We start from the raw sequence: 12,550 nt of genomic DNA, 5'->3' as shown, positions 1-12,550 counted from the left end.
TACATATGAGGGGTGATTTCATCCCTTAAAACCGTTTTTCAGCAGCAACGGAAAATGTCAATACTCATCTATTGACCTCCCTTACATGTGTGCAAAGTTTCATCAAAATCAGAATTTTCGGGTTCGCGAGGTTCCCTTGTGAGATGCGATTCGGCGGACATTTAATTATTACTGTGATATTACAGTAATGTTACTATAATATTTCTACTATATTAGAGTGTAATATTGCAATTGAAAAACAATATTACTGTGATATTGCAGTAATATTACGTGCTATGTGGATAAATAAGTGCAAGAACGAGGACAAACGGCGAAAAATGATAAACAGCTGCTAGCGCGAGGCTTAGCCGCTCGCGCTAGCCACGTACGCTATAGCTATGTCGAAAGAAACAGACATTAGACATATCTCTTTTCTCTTCTCTTCGGCCCGAAGACGGCCGAAAGACGGCGTCGAGCGCACACGTACACGGCTGCTTGCCTATGTGCGTATTCCCTCCACTTGCTGCAGCTGTAAGAGAGTCAAAACTGGGCACACTGCATACAGACCGAGAAGAATAAAGTAAGATACTTTGGAACAAGCTGCTGAGTTAAAGTTTCACTTTCATCTAACTTATTTTATCCCGATTAATTAATAAAAGAATATTAATAATAATTCTACAAAATTTATGGAGGCTCGTTTGGGATGTGAGCTTTTGCGAGCTGTGAGGAAATGCATTTGTTGAAGACAAAAAAAAGACGAATCAGCAAAAAACAAAGACAAAAAAAAAGACAAATCAAGAAAAGACAAAGAAGACGAATTAAAAGACGAAGAAGACAAATTAAAAGACAAAAAAAGACGAATTAAAAGACTAAAAAAGACCAATTAAAGGACAAAGAAGACAAATTAAAAGACGAGAAAGACGAATTAAAAGACGAATTTAGAGAGAAAAAGACAAAAGTGAAGCTGGAACGGTGCATTCACTGCGATATTCAGTGTGACCAAGCGACCGTTAACTTTGTTGACGACGAGGACAATGAAGGACGCTTGCTCGCTTACAGTTTTAGAACTGAAGGAAAGATTGAAAACGTTAAAGCAAAACACGACGGGAACAAAGGCAGAATTTATACGTCGTTTGATGGAGGTGGACCCGTCTGTTACCTTGATGGACGATATGTCAAGCGGCGGAGCAGCGGTCAATGAGAACGCCGTCGACGATGCTTGTGGGCGCGCTAGCGATCGTCGGACGTGCGGGTCAGCATTGACGGACCAGGAGCAGAATGCGGTGCTGCAGCGAGAGATAGAATTGTGCAGGCGAGAAAAAGAATTGGTTGTGCGTGAGTTCGAGATTACGCGACGAGAGCTGGATCTGTTGCGGCGCGCGAATGCAGCGGACGGCGCAGCCGTGGAGCCGTCGGCAAGAGATTCCATCGGGCGGGAGCAGGAGACGACGCGATATGCAGTGTCAAAGGTCAACATCGCTCAGATTGTTAGGTATTTTTGACGGTAATGCCGATAGATTTGAGACCTGGGAAAGGCAGGTGAGACGATTAAAAATTACTTATCGTTTAAACGATGACATGACTTGCATTTTGATTGGTTCGCGATTGAGAGGACGAGCGGCTAAGTGGCTACATGCGAAGGATGAACACGTTGACATGTCTATTGATGACTTGTTAGCAAACTCGAAAGACATGTTTGCTCGAAGAGTAAATAAGGTCACGCTAAGAAGACGGTTCAAAGAGCGTGTTTGGAATAAAGAAGAAATATTCAGAGAATATCTTCACGATAAAGAAATTTTAGCAAGCCATGTTCCAATCAAACGCACAGAATTAATAAATTATGTTATTGAAGGGATACCGGATCCGTTCCTGCGGGACCAAGCGAGAATCCAACAATTTGATTCAACCGCAGAGATTTTGAGAGCGTCTGAGAACGTCAGCCTCCATACAAGGAATCACCGAGGAAATTCGGGCACTGGAGGGATGACAGCGGCGAGGTCCGGGCAATCGTCACGAAACAGAGCAAAAAACGACAAGGTTTGCTACAGCTGTGGTGAGCGAGGTCATATATCGGTGAATTGTCCTACCAAAGAAAAGGGTGTTAAATGTTTCAATTGTAACATGTTCGGCCATACAGCAGCAAAATGTAAACAAAAAGTAACGTTTGAAAAAAAGATTGAGACTAATAAAGAAGTTAACGCGGCGTCGAACAATTGTGCGAGTTGCCATTCCGATATTGTTACTAAATCGAGGGTGGGATCCGGAAAATGTTTTAAAAAAATTAAGTTAGCGGGATACGCATTGACTGCGCTTATTGATACGGGAAGCGATTTAAGTTTAGTTTGTGCGAGTGCGTATGCTCTTATCGGTGCTCCTGTATTATACGGCGAGATAATCGAGTTCCGCGGATTTGGATCAAACAGTAATAAAACTCTCGATAAATTTACAAGGACATGTTTTATAGATAATGACGAATATAGTATTACAGCGCACGTGGTATCGGATGACGTCGTTTTATACGATGTGCTTATCGGATCCGAGTCTATAAATACAGTTAACGTTGTTATTAAAAAAGGAATCGCGACATTCGTTAAGCCGTCAGGCGTTTGTGAGGCGAGTGACGTGCGTCCTGAGATATTTGCGATAGACGTTGTGCGCGAAATAAATACTGTAGACTTGTCTCACCTTGAGAATAACGACCACAGACGCATGATAGAAGTAATAATAGAGCAATATAACCCGATAAAAACTCGAGAGGTAGAAGTAAAGATGACAATAATAACAAAAGACGATGCACTTGTTTGGCAGCGACCGAGACGATTGTTACTTTTAGAGAATGACATAGGTGATAAACAGATCCAGGAATGGCTTCGCGATAAGATAATTCAGCCGTCTCTTTCAGAATATGCTAGTCCGATCGTATTAATTAAGAAGAAGGACAGTTCGAATAGATTATACATTGATTACAGAAAACTGAATAAAAAAATAGTTAGAGATAGATATTCCTTGCCATTGGTGGAGGATCAATTAGACAGTTTACAAAGAGCCAGGATTTTTAGTATATTGGTCTTAAGAAATGGGTTTTTTATTGTGCATTAAGTAAAGAGAGTCGTAAATACAGCTTTTGTCATATCGGATGGACACTATGACTTTCTCACAGTGCCCTTCGGCCTTTGTAATTCATCGTCCGTTTTCCGGCGATATATAAATGCCATATTTAGAGATTTTAATTGCAAATAAGACTATCTTAGTTTATATGGACGATATTATAATCCCATCAGTTGATCTCGCGGAGGAATTAAAAAGTTTAGAAACTTTATTAGATGTGGCGGGTCAGTATGGCTTACAAATCAACTGAAAGAAAAGTTGTTTTCTTCAGTCAAGAGTAGAGTACCTGGGTTATATAGTGGAAAACGGATCTCTCAGACCTTCCACTCATAAAACCAAAACGGTCGAGAAATTTCTTAAGCCGAGCAATGTTAAGCAGGTGCAGAGTTTTTTAGGTCTTACCGGATATTTTAGAAAATTTATACGGAATTATTCTGCGATTGCTAGGCCTCTGACAAATTTATTGCGAGCGAGCGTATCGTTTATATTTGGCGAGAAAGAAGAACAAACTTTCGAAGCATTAAAAATTGCATTAACTAAAAATCCGATGTTGCACTTACATAATATAAAAGCGGAAACCGAGCTACATACGGACGCGTGTATGTATGGATTTGGCGCAATTTTGTTACAGCGCAATGATGAAGACAACTCGTGGCATCCTGTGTATTATGCGAGCAGCCGAAGAGGACTTCCGCAGAGGAACAATACACAAGCTATGAGCTGAAAGTGCTTGCGGTTGTTAAAGCGCTTAAGAAATTTAGAATATATTTATTAAGAATATCGTTTTGAATTGTTACGGACTGTGATGCTTTTGTAAAAACAATAAGCAAAAAGGATATTTCTGCTTGCATTGCTCGTTGAGCAATATTCATGCAGGATTTCGATTACACGATAGAGCATCGGTCAGGTAGAGCAATGCAGCAGTCGATGCTTGGAGTCGGAACTCTCTTTCTGCATGTTATCTGATGAACGAAGAGACTGCGGGAGAGATTGAAACAGGCACAACGTGAGAACTCAGAGCAAGCTTGTTTTAAAGCTGCTGAAGATGGAATTGCCAAGAATTACAACGTAAAAAACAACCTTCTCTATAAAATAGGCGATAAACGTGGAGAGCAGCTGGTTGTTCCAAAGCGTATGCAGACTCAGGTGATTAGGCAGACTTACGAGAATGGACACTTTGCGACTGATAAAACGGAGGCACTTTTGCGAAGAGAGTATTGGTTCAAGAGTGCCAATGCGAGCTAAAATCGAGAGAGTTATTCAGCGTTGCGTTACGTGTATCTTGGCAGAAAGAAAGCAGGGCAAAAAGGAAGGTTTGCTTCATCCCATTGATAAAGGAAATTCGCCACTGTCAGTGTATCATGTCGATCATCTCGGGTCTTTGCCTTTATCTAAGAAGAGCTATACAAGTATATCTTTGTAGTTATAGATGCCTTCTCGAAATTCGTCTGGCTGTATGCGAGGACAGCCAATGCGGCCGAAATGATCGACCGACTCAAAAGGCAGGCTGTCGTATTTGGTAACCCAGTGAAGATATCAGATAGAAAATCGGCATTTAAGTCACAAGACTTTCAAAACTACTATCAAGAAAAGAGAGTGCATCACGCACTCATTTCTACTAGTTTGCCAAGAAGTAGCGGTCAAGTGGAGCGAGTAAACCGCACTGTTATTTCTCTTGTGACAAAACTGGCTGCATCTATTAAAGAGAATTGGTATAAGCATTTAGGAATTGCAATGCAGTATTTAAATGCGATTTGTAGCAGAAGTATCGATATGTCGCCATTTCAATTAATGTTCAAAACCCATATGAGGCTCAGGAGTCTTCCTGCGGTCAAAGCGATCATTGAACAAGAGCTCGCGATCATGTTTGCTGAAGAACGCAATAAGCTACACCAGATAGCAAAAAAAATATTTTAAAGGTGCAGCAGGCAAATAAGAAAGGATTCGATGCACGTAGGAAGAATGCTAAAGTACTATCAGAATCAATTGATAGCTATTAAAAGAACACAAATTAAGCCGGGTCTTAAGCTGGCAATAAAGTTCCTGGGCCCGTATCAGGTGACCAGGGTTCTAGAGAAGAACCGCTACAAGGTTTGCAAGATTGGAGAACATGAAGGTCCTCGCGTCACCATAGTTCCGGCAGAATTTCTGAAACCCTGGATAGAACCGGACAATAATAGTGAGGAGAGTGTAAGCGATGACGAGGTCATTCAAGGCAAATGACTGTGCAGGGTGGCCGAAGTGTGAAAAAATAAAACTGTTAAATCATATATGTTAAATCAGATAAGACAAACGCGGGATTGTTTGCGTGATATGAGCGTGTGTATGTCCGTACGTGTAGCTGTAGGTTCAAAGTAAGTTTTATATTTTCAAAAACGAGATAGTCGCTCGTAGGACGTCGTCACATACAGAGCGAGAAGAATAAAACAAGATACTTTGAAAAAAGCTGGCGAGTTAAAGTTTCACTTTCATCTAACTCATTTTATCTCGATTAATTAATAAAAGAAATTAAATAATAATTCTACAATATTGTGTGTGACCGTTATTTTTATGCAGTGTTCGAAGTAAATCTAGACAATTCTTTTAAACGGCACAAACGTCACGTCTCACGGGATCTCAAAATTTAACGCTAAATTTCCTGAAGTTGGGCGCCAGATACGCCTCGGCGTATCACCGAATTTTACAAATAATTTGCTAATTAATCGCAAGACGCGACGGCCGCAAGAAGCGCATCGGCTAGTTCAGACAAGTTTTCAAACAGAGAGGCGGGATTCGTGTAGGATAACATTGTAAGGAAGAGCGAACCAGCGCGGTTATCTAAAAAATAACTTTATTTAGCGATACTATCTCACGATATTCTTCATGGTACAATTGAAAGAATTGCGACGTGTCGGAACGTCGATTTAACGCGAGAGTTAATATTCAATTCCGCGGGCGGAACAGATCTTTCGCAAATGACACAAATACAAAGAAATAACTAAACAAACGGAAAATACACACGCGTACAGGTTGACTGTTCTAACATCGATAGAGAGAGCAGGACGCAATTTACTAACGACAATTTCACTCGATCACGCACTCGAGTAACTCACGACAATGGTCGCGATGCGCGACACTGAACACACGCAAAATTACCGAATTGGCGACTTCACAAAAGAGAAAGACACTTGTCTCACCAATTTGTCGCTTCGATACACTCTTCGCCGGATCCTGGCTGCTGGAGAGGTAAATATTTAAAAAAGATCACCCCTTTCCGATTTCAATGAGCTTGACATATGTTGTCAAGAACACCTTTCTGAGTAACAATCAAAAGGTTTTAGCCGTCGCTCGTTGTTTAAAAAAAAGTTATAAACAATTGAAGTTTCAAAACTAATAATATATGAATATAGGGACATGAAGAGCCGTTCGCAGGATGTTGTGCGTGAATGTGCTTTAAATATATATATATGTATACACATATATACTTCAAAATAATTTTTTTCTTCATATAGGATGCTGGATTTGCATCACGTATATATGAAGGATCCCGTATACCCCCTTAACTAATTTTAAAATATTGCGAAAAAAACTCCTCAGCCAGGAGTCGAACCTGGAATCTCCGGCTTTCCGGGCCGTCGCCTTCCCTGTTAGGCCACCGAGGCACTTGGAGTTTGTCTCGCAATACTTCGTATATCTATCAAATATAATCAGATCTATTTAATACCGTTTCTTCCTCCAGCGTAAATTCTAACAATTAGTGATAAATCGAGATTACTTTCAGGCTCTATAAGTCTTATTAAACTAATAATATATGAATATAAGGACACAAAAACTAAATTTTCTTTTTCAAAACTAAATTTTTATTTTTCGACATTGTGTACACTTTTATCGTGGTCTGAACGTGTAAATACAATATATATATAGGGTGTTTGGTAATTGCCGTCTAACCACTTGTAGGTAGATAGAAGAAGTTATTCTAAGACGAAAAGTTCTATATCACTTTGCTAGATTCGCAATAATTAACAAAATATTAATTAATTAAGATCCGCTAATCAGTGTGCATCCAGCGTAAGGACAGCTCAGTCTGTCGCGTCGTAGCGACGGAATACAATAGCGGATAGCGCGCTGCCCGAACGCAGTTCTATATGCTGTCTATGTGTGCACATGTTATTCTATTAGCTTCTCCCATTCCGTTGCTACGGCGCGACAGACTGGGCTGTTCTTACTCTGGGTGCATGCTGATTAGCGGATCTTTATTAATTAATATTTTGTTAATTATTGTGAATCTTGCAAATTGGTATAGAACTTTTTGTTTTAAAATAATTCCTTCTATCTACTTACAAGCGGTTAGATGGCAATGACCCTATATATATATATGAATGTATTTGTGAAACATTGGCTATGAAATGGCCAATAGTTTTATAGTTTGAGACACAAATAGTAAAGGAAAGCATTGACATTATCGACATAACGCAGTTGTGGATCAGATGATTGCTACGGTTAGTTAGTACGGCGTCCATTGGCACTACTTACTGCTAGGGAATACCGTTCCTCTTACCCCTAGCTTCCCGCGTCCACGAAACGATTCAGTGACCACGACTGTACGTTTATCAACATCTGAAGATAAGATAGTATCCTTATTTACGTGAATAATATCTACCACGAAGGGTTGATGAATTTAGTAGAGAACCTAACGAGATCTCTGTTCCCGGATGTTCGTTTATCACTGTCTCGGTAATATTGTTTTCTGCCTCGGAATGTGCACGGTGGTGCTCAGCTTTTTGTCTTTTGTCGGTGCTGTTGCAACAATGTTGCTCTTTCTGTAACGTCATCTCGTGTGTATAAATAGATTCACCATTCGAGAAAGAGTGGAAACGTCGCCTTTTCATCGCCAGATTTGCTCGTTTTTCAATGACACTGTCATGATTGCCACGTAAAACATTGTTACCTCTTTCTTGACGCTGAAGAGATTTCAGTGAGTCTTCATATCCGCTAAAAAAAGTGCATGAACAATTTGCACGCAAAAGAGACAATAAGAAATATGACATTGATGTCAAATATAGAAATACATGATATCAGGACAAAATTGTATTTGTCATATATCCCAGCAAACACAGAATATAATTGTCATATAACATAGAAGTAACACGTAATATAACTGCTGTTATGCTCTATTAACATTGATGTTATATAATTTTAATATAATCATGTTATATACCTATTAAATTGCTTGTTATTAGCTGGTAATGACGTTATAACAGCAATATAATAGATATGTAATAAATTACATAACAAATGTTACATGAATTTTACATTGTTGTTATATAACACTATGGTAAATATTCAAAAAAAAACGAAGCACCCTCGAAGGTCACTGATTTTAACATATGTTGTCAAGGCCACCTCCCTGAAGAACAATCTAAAGATTTTAGCCGTCGCTCGTTGTTTGTTAAAAAATTATAAACAAAAGAATTATCATAAATAAACTCTTATTTTTCAACAACGTGTACGTTTTGTTCAAACAAAAAAACATAAACAAAGTAGTTTTGTTAAGTGGCCTTGTAGTTTTATTTACATTTCTCTACACATTGAAGTTGTTTAGTTCTCCGTGAGCGAACAAGTGTTAAACATGTTTCTACACTAATTTTTTATTTGACGTACGATTTAGATCGACTAATAAACTATTTGTGTAACAAGAAAAGTAATACGCGAACGCATAGACAAATTTTTCTCAATAATGTCCAAAATTTATCCATTAAATAGTAGCAAATTGCGAACCAACAAATAATATTTATAATGTATTGCTATAACAACAGACATACATAACATTGTAAAATATTGCAAACAATAAAGTAAACAATCTTAACATAAAGCGACGCTTAATCGAATTCTTTATTTTTTCTCAAAAAGGGAGCAAAGAGGAGAGGCAAAGCCCTTTCACTGTGAGAAGGCGCAGCCTTCCCTACCTACACGCTTACAACACAAACAAAATGTACACGGTGTCGGAAAATAACACTTTATTGACACAACTTCTTTTGTTTATACTTTTTTAACAAACAACGAGCAATGGCTAAAATCTTCAGATTGTTGTTTAAAGAGGTACAACATGTGTCAAGACCATTGACCTCCGAAGGTGCTCGCTTTGAATATTTACCAACACTATTTAGCAATATATAATTGCAATTTAATAGTAATAAGACAGTTACATGTTATATTCATATTATATACAGGGTCATCGAAAAGTATCGGACCCTCTTAATATCTTCAGTTAGAATGCATTCTGGAGAAAATATCGAATAACAAAGTTGTATGGTTTCAAGCGATGAGTAAGATGATGACCTTGACTTTGATCTTGACCATGTCCTTTAAGATCATTTCAAAGTCAACCTTATTTTTTTTAATGGAACTCCCTACATTTTATTGCATATTTTTATCTTATCTTGAGAGCTTTCCAACACACTATAATAAAACATTTTTTTATTAAGTACTTTTTGAGTTATAAAGGTTTGAAATTAACAACTTGTGAAGTGGCGTGTGATTCCGGCCAGTTAAGGCAAGAGTGGCGTGTAGGTCCGGCCAGTTAAGGCAAATTTCATTCCAATTAGTCAGCTTGGGGAAAATATTCAATTGTATCAAACAATTCACAACAAATGTTCAAAGTGTTGCCCTTCAACAGCCTGGCAATGTGCCAATCTGTTATAAACAGCTGAAACCGCATTCCGGTACGTTTCCGGCGGTATTAGTTCTATCTCTCGACTTATTCTCCCTCTTAAATCATCTAAATCTTGAGGCTTGGTGGTATAAACTTTACTTTTCAAGTAACCCCACAAAAAAAATCAACTGGGGTCAAGTCCGGAGACCGAGGTGGCCACTCAATATGACTCATTCGCCCTATCCACCTGTCCTGAGAGACCTCATTCAAATATTGACGGACAATGACACTATAATGAGGTGGAGCTCCATCCTGTTAGAAATAAATTTCATCCATATTTCCATCAGCTATATCTCAAATAGCTGAAACAATTTGTTCGCGAAGCATGAATGTGTATACCTGTGCTGTCAAATTGCCTTTAATAAAGAAAGGGCCATCTGGTCTACTATTAAGAATACCAGCCTATACGTTAACTTTTTGTGGATATTGGGTATGATTGTCTCTTTTCCAGTGAGGATTAACGTCACTCCAGTACCTACAATTGTGTCTATTTACATTTCCAGTCAGTTCAAATGTTGCCTCATCAGAGAAAACAATATTATTAAGTAATAGAGGATCGTCGACAATCATCTCCATCATAAGATCACAAAATTCGATGCGTCTATCAAAATTGTCTTCGGACAACTCTTGGCAAAAATGGAGTTTGTATAGATGCCATTTATTCAATTTCAAAATTTTACTGACAGATGCATGACCGATTTCGTGTTCTTGTGCAACGCGATTGATAGAAATATGGGGATTTTCAACGAAAGACTGTAAAACATTTAATGCCTTATCATTATTTGTTGCTGTTTTATGTCTACCAGATCTTGAGCGGCTTTTAACGCTACTAATGTCCTTGAAACGTTAAATAGTACGGATTACAGTACTTTTAGAGATCCTATTATTTTCATTCCGAAAATTTTTATTAAATAATTGCGTTACTATTTTATATCCTCTTTGTTGATCTCCCCATCTTTGCATCATTAACGGTATTATTCGATCTTTTTCAGAAAGCTCCGCCATTCTTAATTAGAGCAAAAAATAATTAATCAGGTAAGTGATAAGAAATGGATCTAAATAATTAAGTAGAGAAAAATACTAATTATTAAGTATTGGTCTAACTATTGATTTGTTTATTTTAACCAGCACTAGCAAAAAGCTCGTTGAGCAACTGAAAATCTAATAGATTATTTAATAATAGTTACGAAAAATTTCTGGGCTATTGGAAACAAAATGAAGATGTTTGAGACAATCAAGTGAAGCGCAATGGCTTCTTTTGTTACAGAAAAACTTTTTGAGGCTGTTTGTTTTTGTTCACGAGGTAACTGCTGCTCGCTAAGAAGAAGACAGCATTGCATCAAAGATTAAAATCACTGATCCATATTGTTTGCTCAAGAGCTCGTACATTGGTACCTGCAAGAGTGAAAGAATAAAGATCGGCCCCGCCAACGTTTTCGGGCAGATTCCCGCTAACGCCTTCGGACATCACGCATTCGAGCAACTTCTTGCGATCACCTTCAGGGCAGTTTTCCGCCGTAGCCTACTAGCATAACCGCTTGAAGCCGTACAACTTTGCTATTGGACATTTTTCGAAAATGCATTCTTACTGAAAATATTACGGGAATCCGAAACTTTTTGATTAATGTATTTTCTTTAAACCAATTAATTGATCTCATTATTCAGCGCACAAACGTATTAAGATTATGATTACTGAAAACTAAATAATATTTTACAAGATATTTTACATTTTGTGTCAAAAATTGTTAACTTCAAACCTTTATAACTCAAAAAGTACTTAATGAAAAAATATTTTATTATAGTGTTTTGGAAAGCTTTTGAGATAAGCTATAAAAATATGCAATAAAATAGGGTTTTATTTAGGGGGTTTTATTTTAGAAAATAAGGTTGACCTTGAAATGACCTTAAAGGACATGGTCAAGATCAAAGTCAAGGTCATCATCTTACTCTTCGCTTGAAACCATACAACTTTGCTATTAGACATTTTTTCTAAAATGCATTCTAACTGAATATATTAGTGGGGTCCGATACTTTTCGATGACCCTGTATAACTGCAATGTACAATGCAATGTAAATTACAACTAACATAGAAGAACATTATAACATATTACATGCAACGACCAGGTTATATTACTTGTTACAGTATATTTTATTATGACAATGTTGCTGCTATATAACTGTGTTTGCTGGGATAATTAAAATGATATATTTTATACAAAAAAATATTTAAAAAAGTATATTTTGTAATGTTTTAAAACAAGTTATAGAATTATTATCAATATTTGTCAAACGTGATTAGGTTCGAGTTGAAGCATAATCTCATTGCTACATCATGATAAAAATGAAAAGAATATAGTCAAAAAACTTAAATACTTACTTGCTACTTTCGTCACTAGAAGGACTGGATGAATGACTGCAATGGCAAGAAGTGCGAGCTACTATACCAGAATCCTGGCCACTAGAATGCAGAGATGTCGCAGATGTCTCGAGACCTTTCGAGGTACCCGTCGACCTCACTATATGTTTTCCACTTTCTCCCATCCTGAAAACAACTCGTAACAGCAGTCGTATCCAATGATGTAAGTTTAAACCACAAAAAAAATTTCTTTGTATTTTTTATTAGGAGTATAAATAAGTTTCCGCCGTTTGACAAAAGATGGTCTCAATAGTATGTTATTGTTAAAATTGTCAGCTGTAAAACGGCATATCGTAGGATTGGACATCTGCTAACAACATTACCTTGAAATATTAGCGATTTTGTATCAGCATCAT

General features: G+C 37.7%; 1 protein-coding gene across 2 annotated transcripts; it reads right to left on the bottom strand.

Moving 5' to 3' along the window:
* Positions 1–7,389: 7,389 nt before the first annotated feature.
* Positions 7,390–12,322, bottom strand: LOC109862528. 2 transcript variants are annotated; one of them, XM_020442598.1, is made up of 3 exons: positions 12,156–12,322; positions 7,757–8,058; positions 7,390–7,683 (listed from the first exon to the last, which is right to left on the bottom strand). In XM_020442598.1, exons 1-3 carry the CDS (start codon positions 12,317–12,319, stop codon positions 7,592–7,594), a joined length of 558 nt encoding a protein of 185 aa, XP_020298187.1. In that variant the 5' UTR covers positions 12,320–12,322; the 3' UTR covers positions 7,390–7,591. The 2 variants fall into 2 exon arrangements, with proteins under 2 accessions (XP_020298187.1, XP_020298188.1); XM_020442599.1 differs by having other exon boundaries at positions 7,762–8,058.
* Between the last annotated feature and the right edge of the window lie 228 nt (positions 12,323–12,550).

Source organism: Pseudomyrmex gracilis, unplaced genomic scaffold (assembly GCF_002006095.1).
Source record: "Pseudomyrmex gracilis isolate BER0280 unplaced genomic scaffold, ASM200609v1 scaffold_1921, whole genome shotgun sequence".
In the NCBI taxonomy this organism is placed as follows: Eukaryota; Metazoa; Arthropoda; class Insecta; order Hymenoptera; family Formicidae; genus Pseudomyrmex; species Pseudomyrmex gracilis.
The sequence above is the reverse complement of the archived record's forward strand: the minus strand, read 5'-3'. Positions and strand labels throughout refer to the sequence as shown.

What these genes read in the sequence shown, in the direction of transcription:
- LOC109862528 (XM_020442598.1), bottom strand. Translation starts at nt 12,319, where the DNA reads ATGGGAGAAAGTGGAAAACATATAGTGAGGTCGACGGGTACCTCGAAA. An exon ending in TCTAGTGACGAAAGTAGCAA is followed by an intron (nt 8,059 to 12,155) that starts GTAAGTATTTAA and finishes CACTTTTTTTAG; the next exon opens with CGGATATGAAGACTCACTGA. An exon ending in GGGAACAGAGATCTCGTTAG is followed by an intron (nt 7,684 to 7,756) that starts GTTCTCTACTAA and finishes TCTTATCTTCAG; the next exon opens with ATGTTGATAAACGTACAGTC.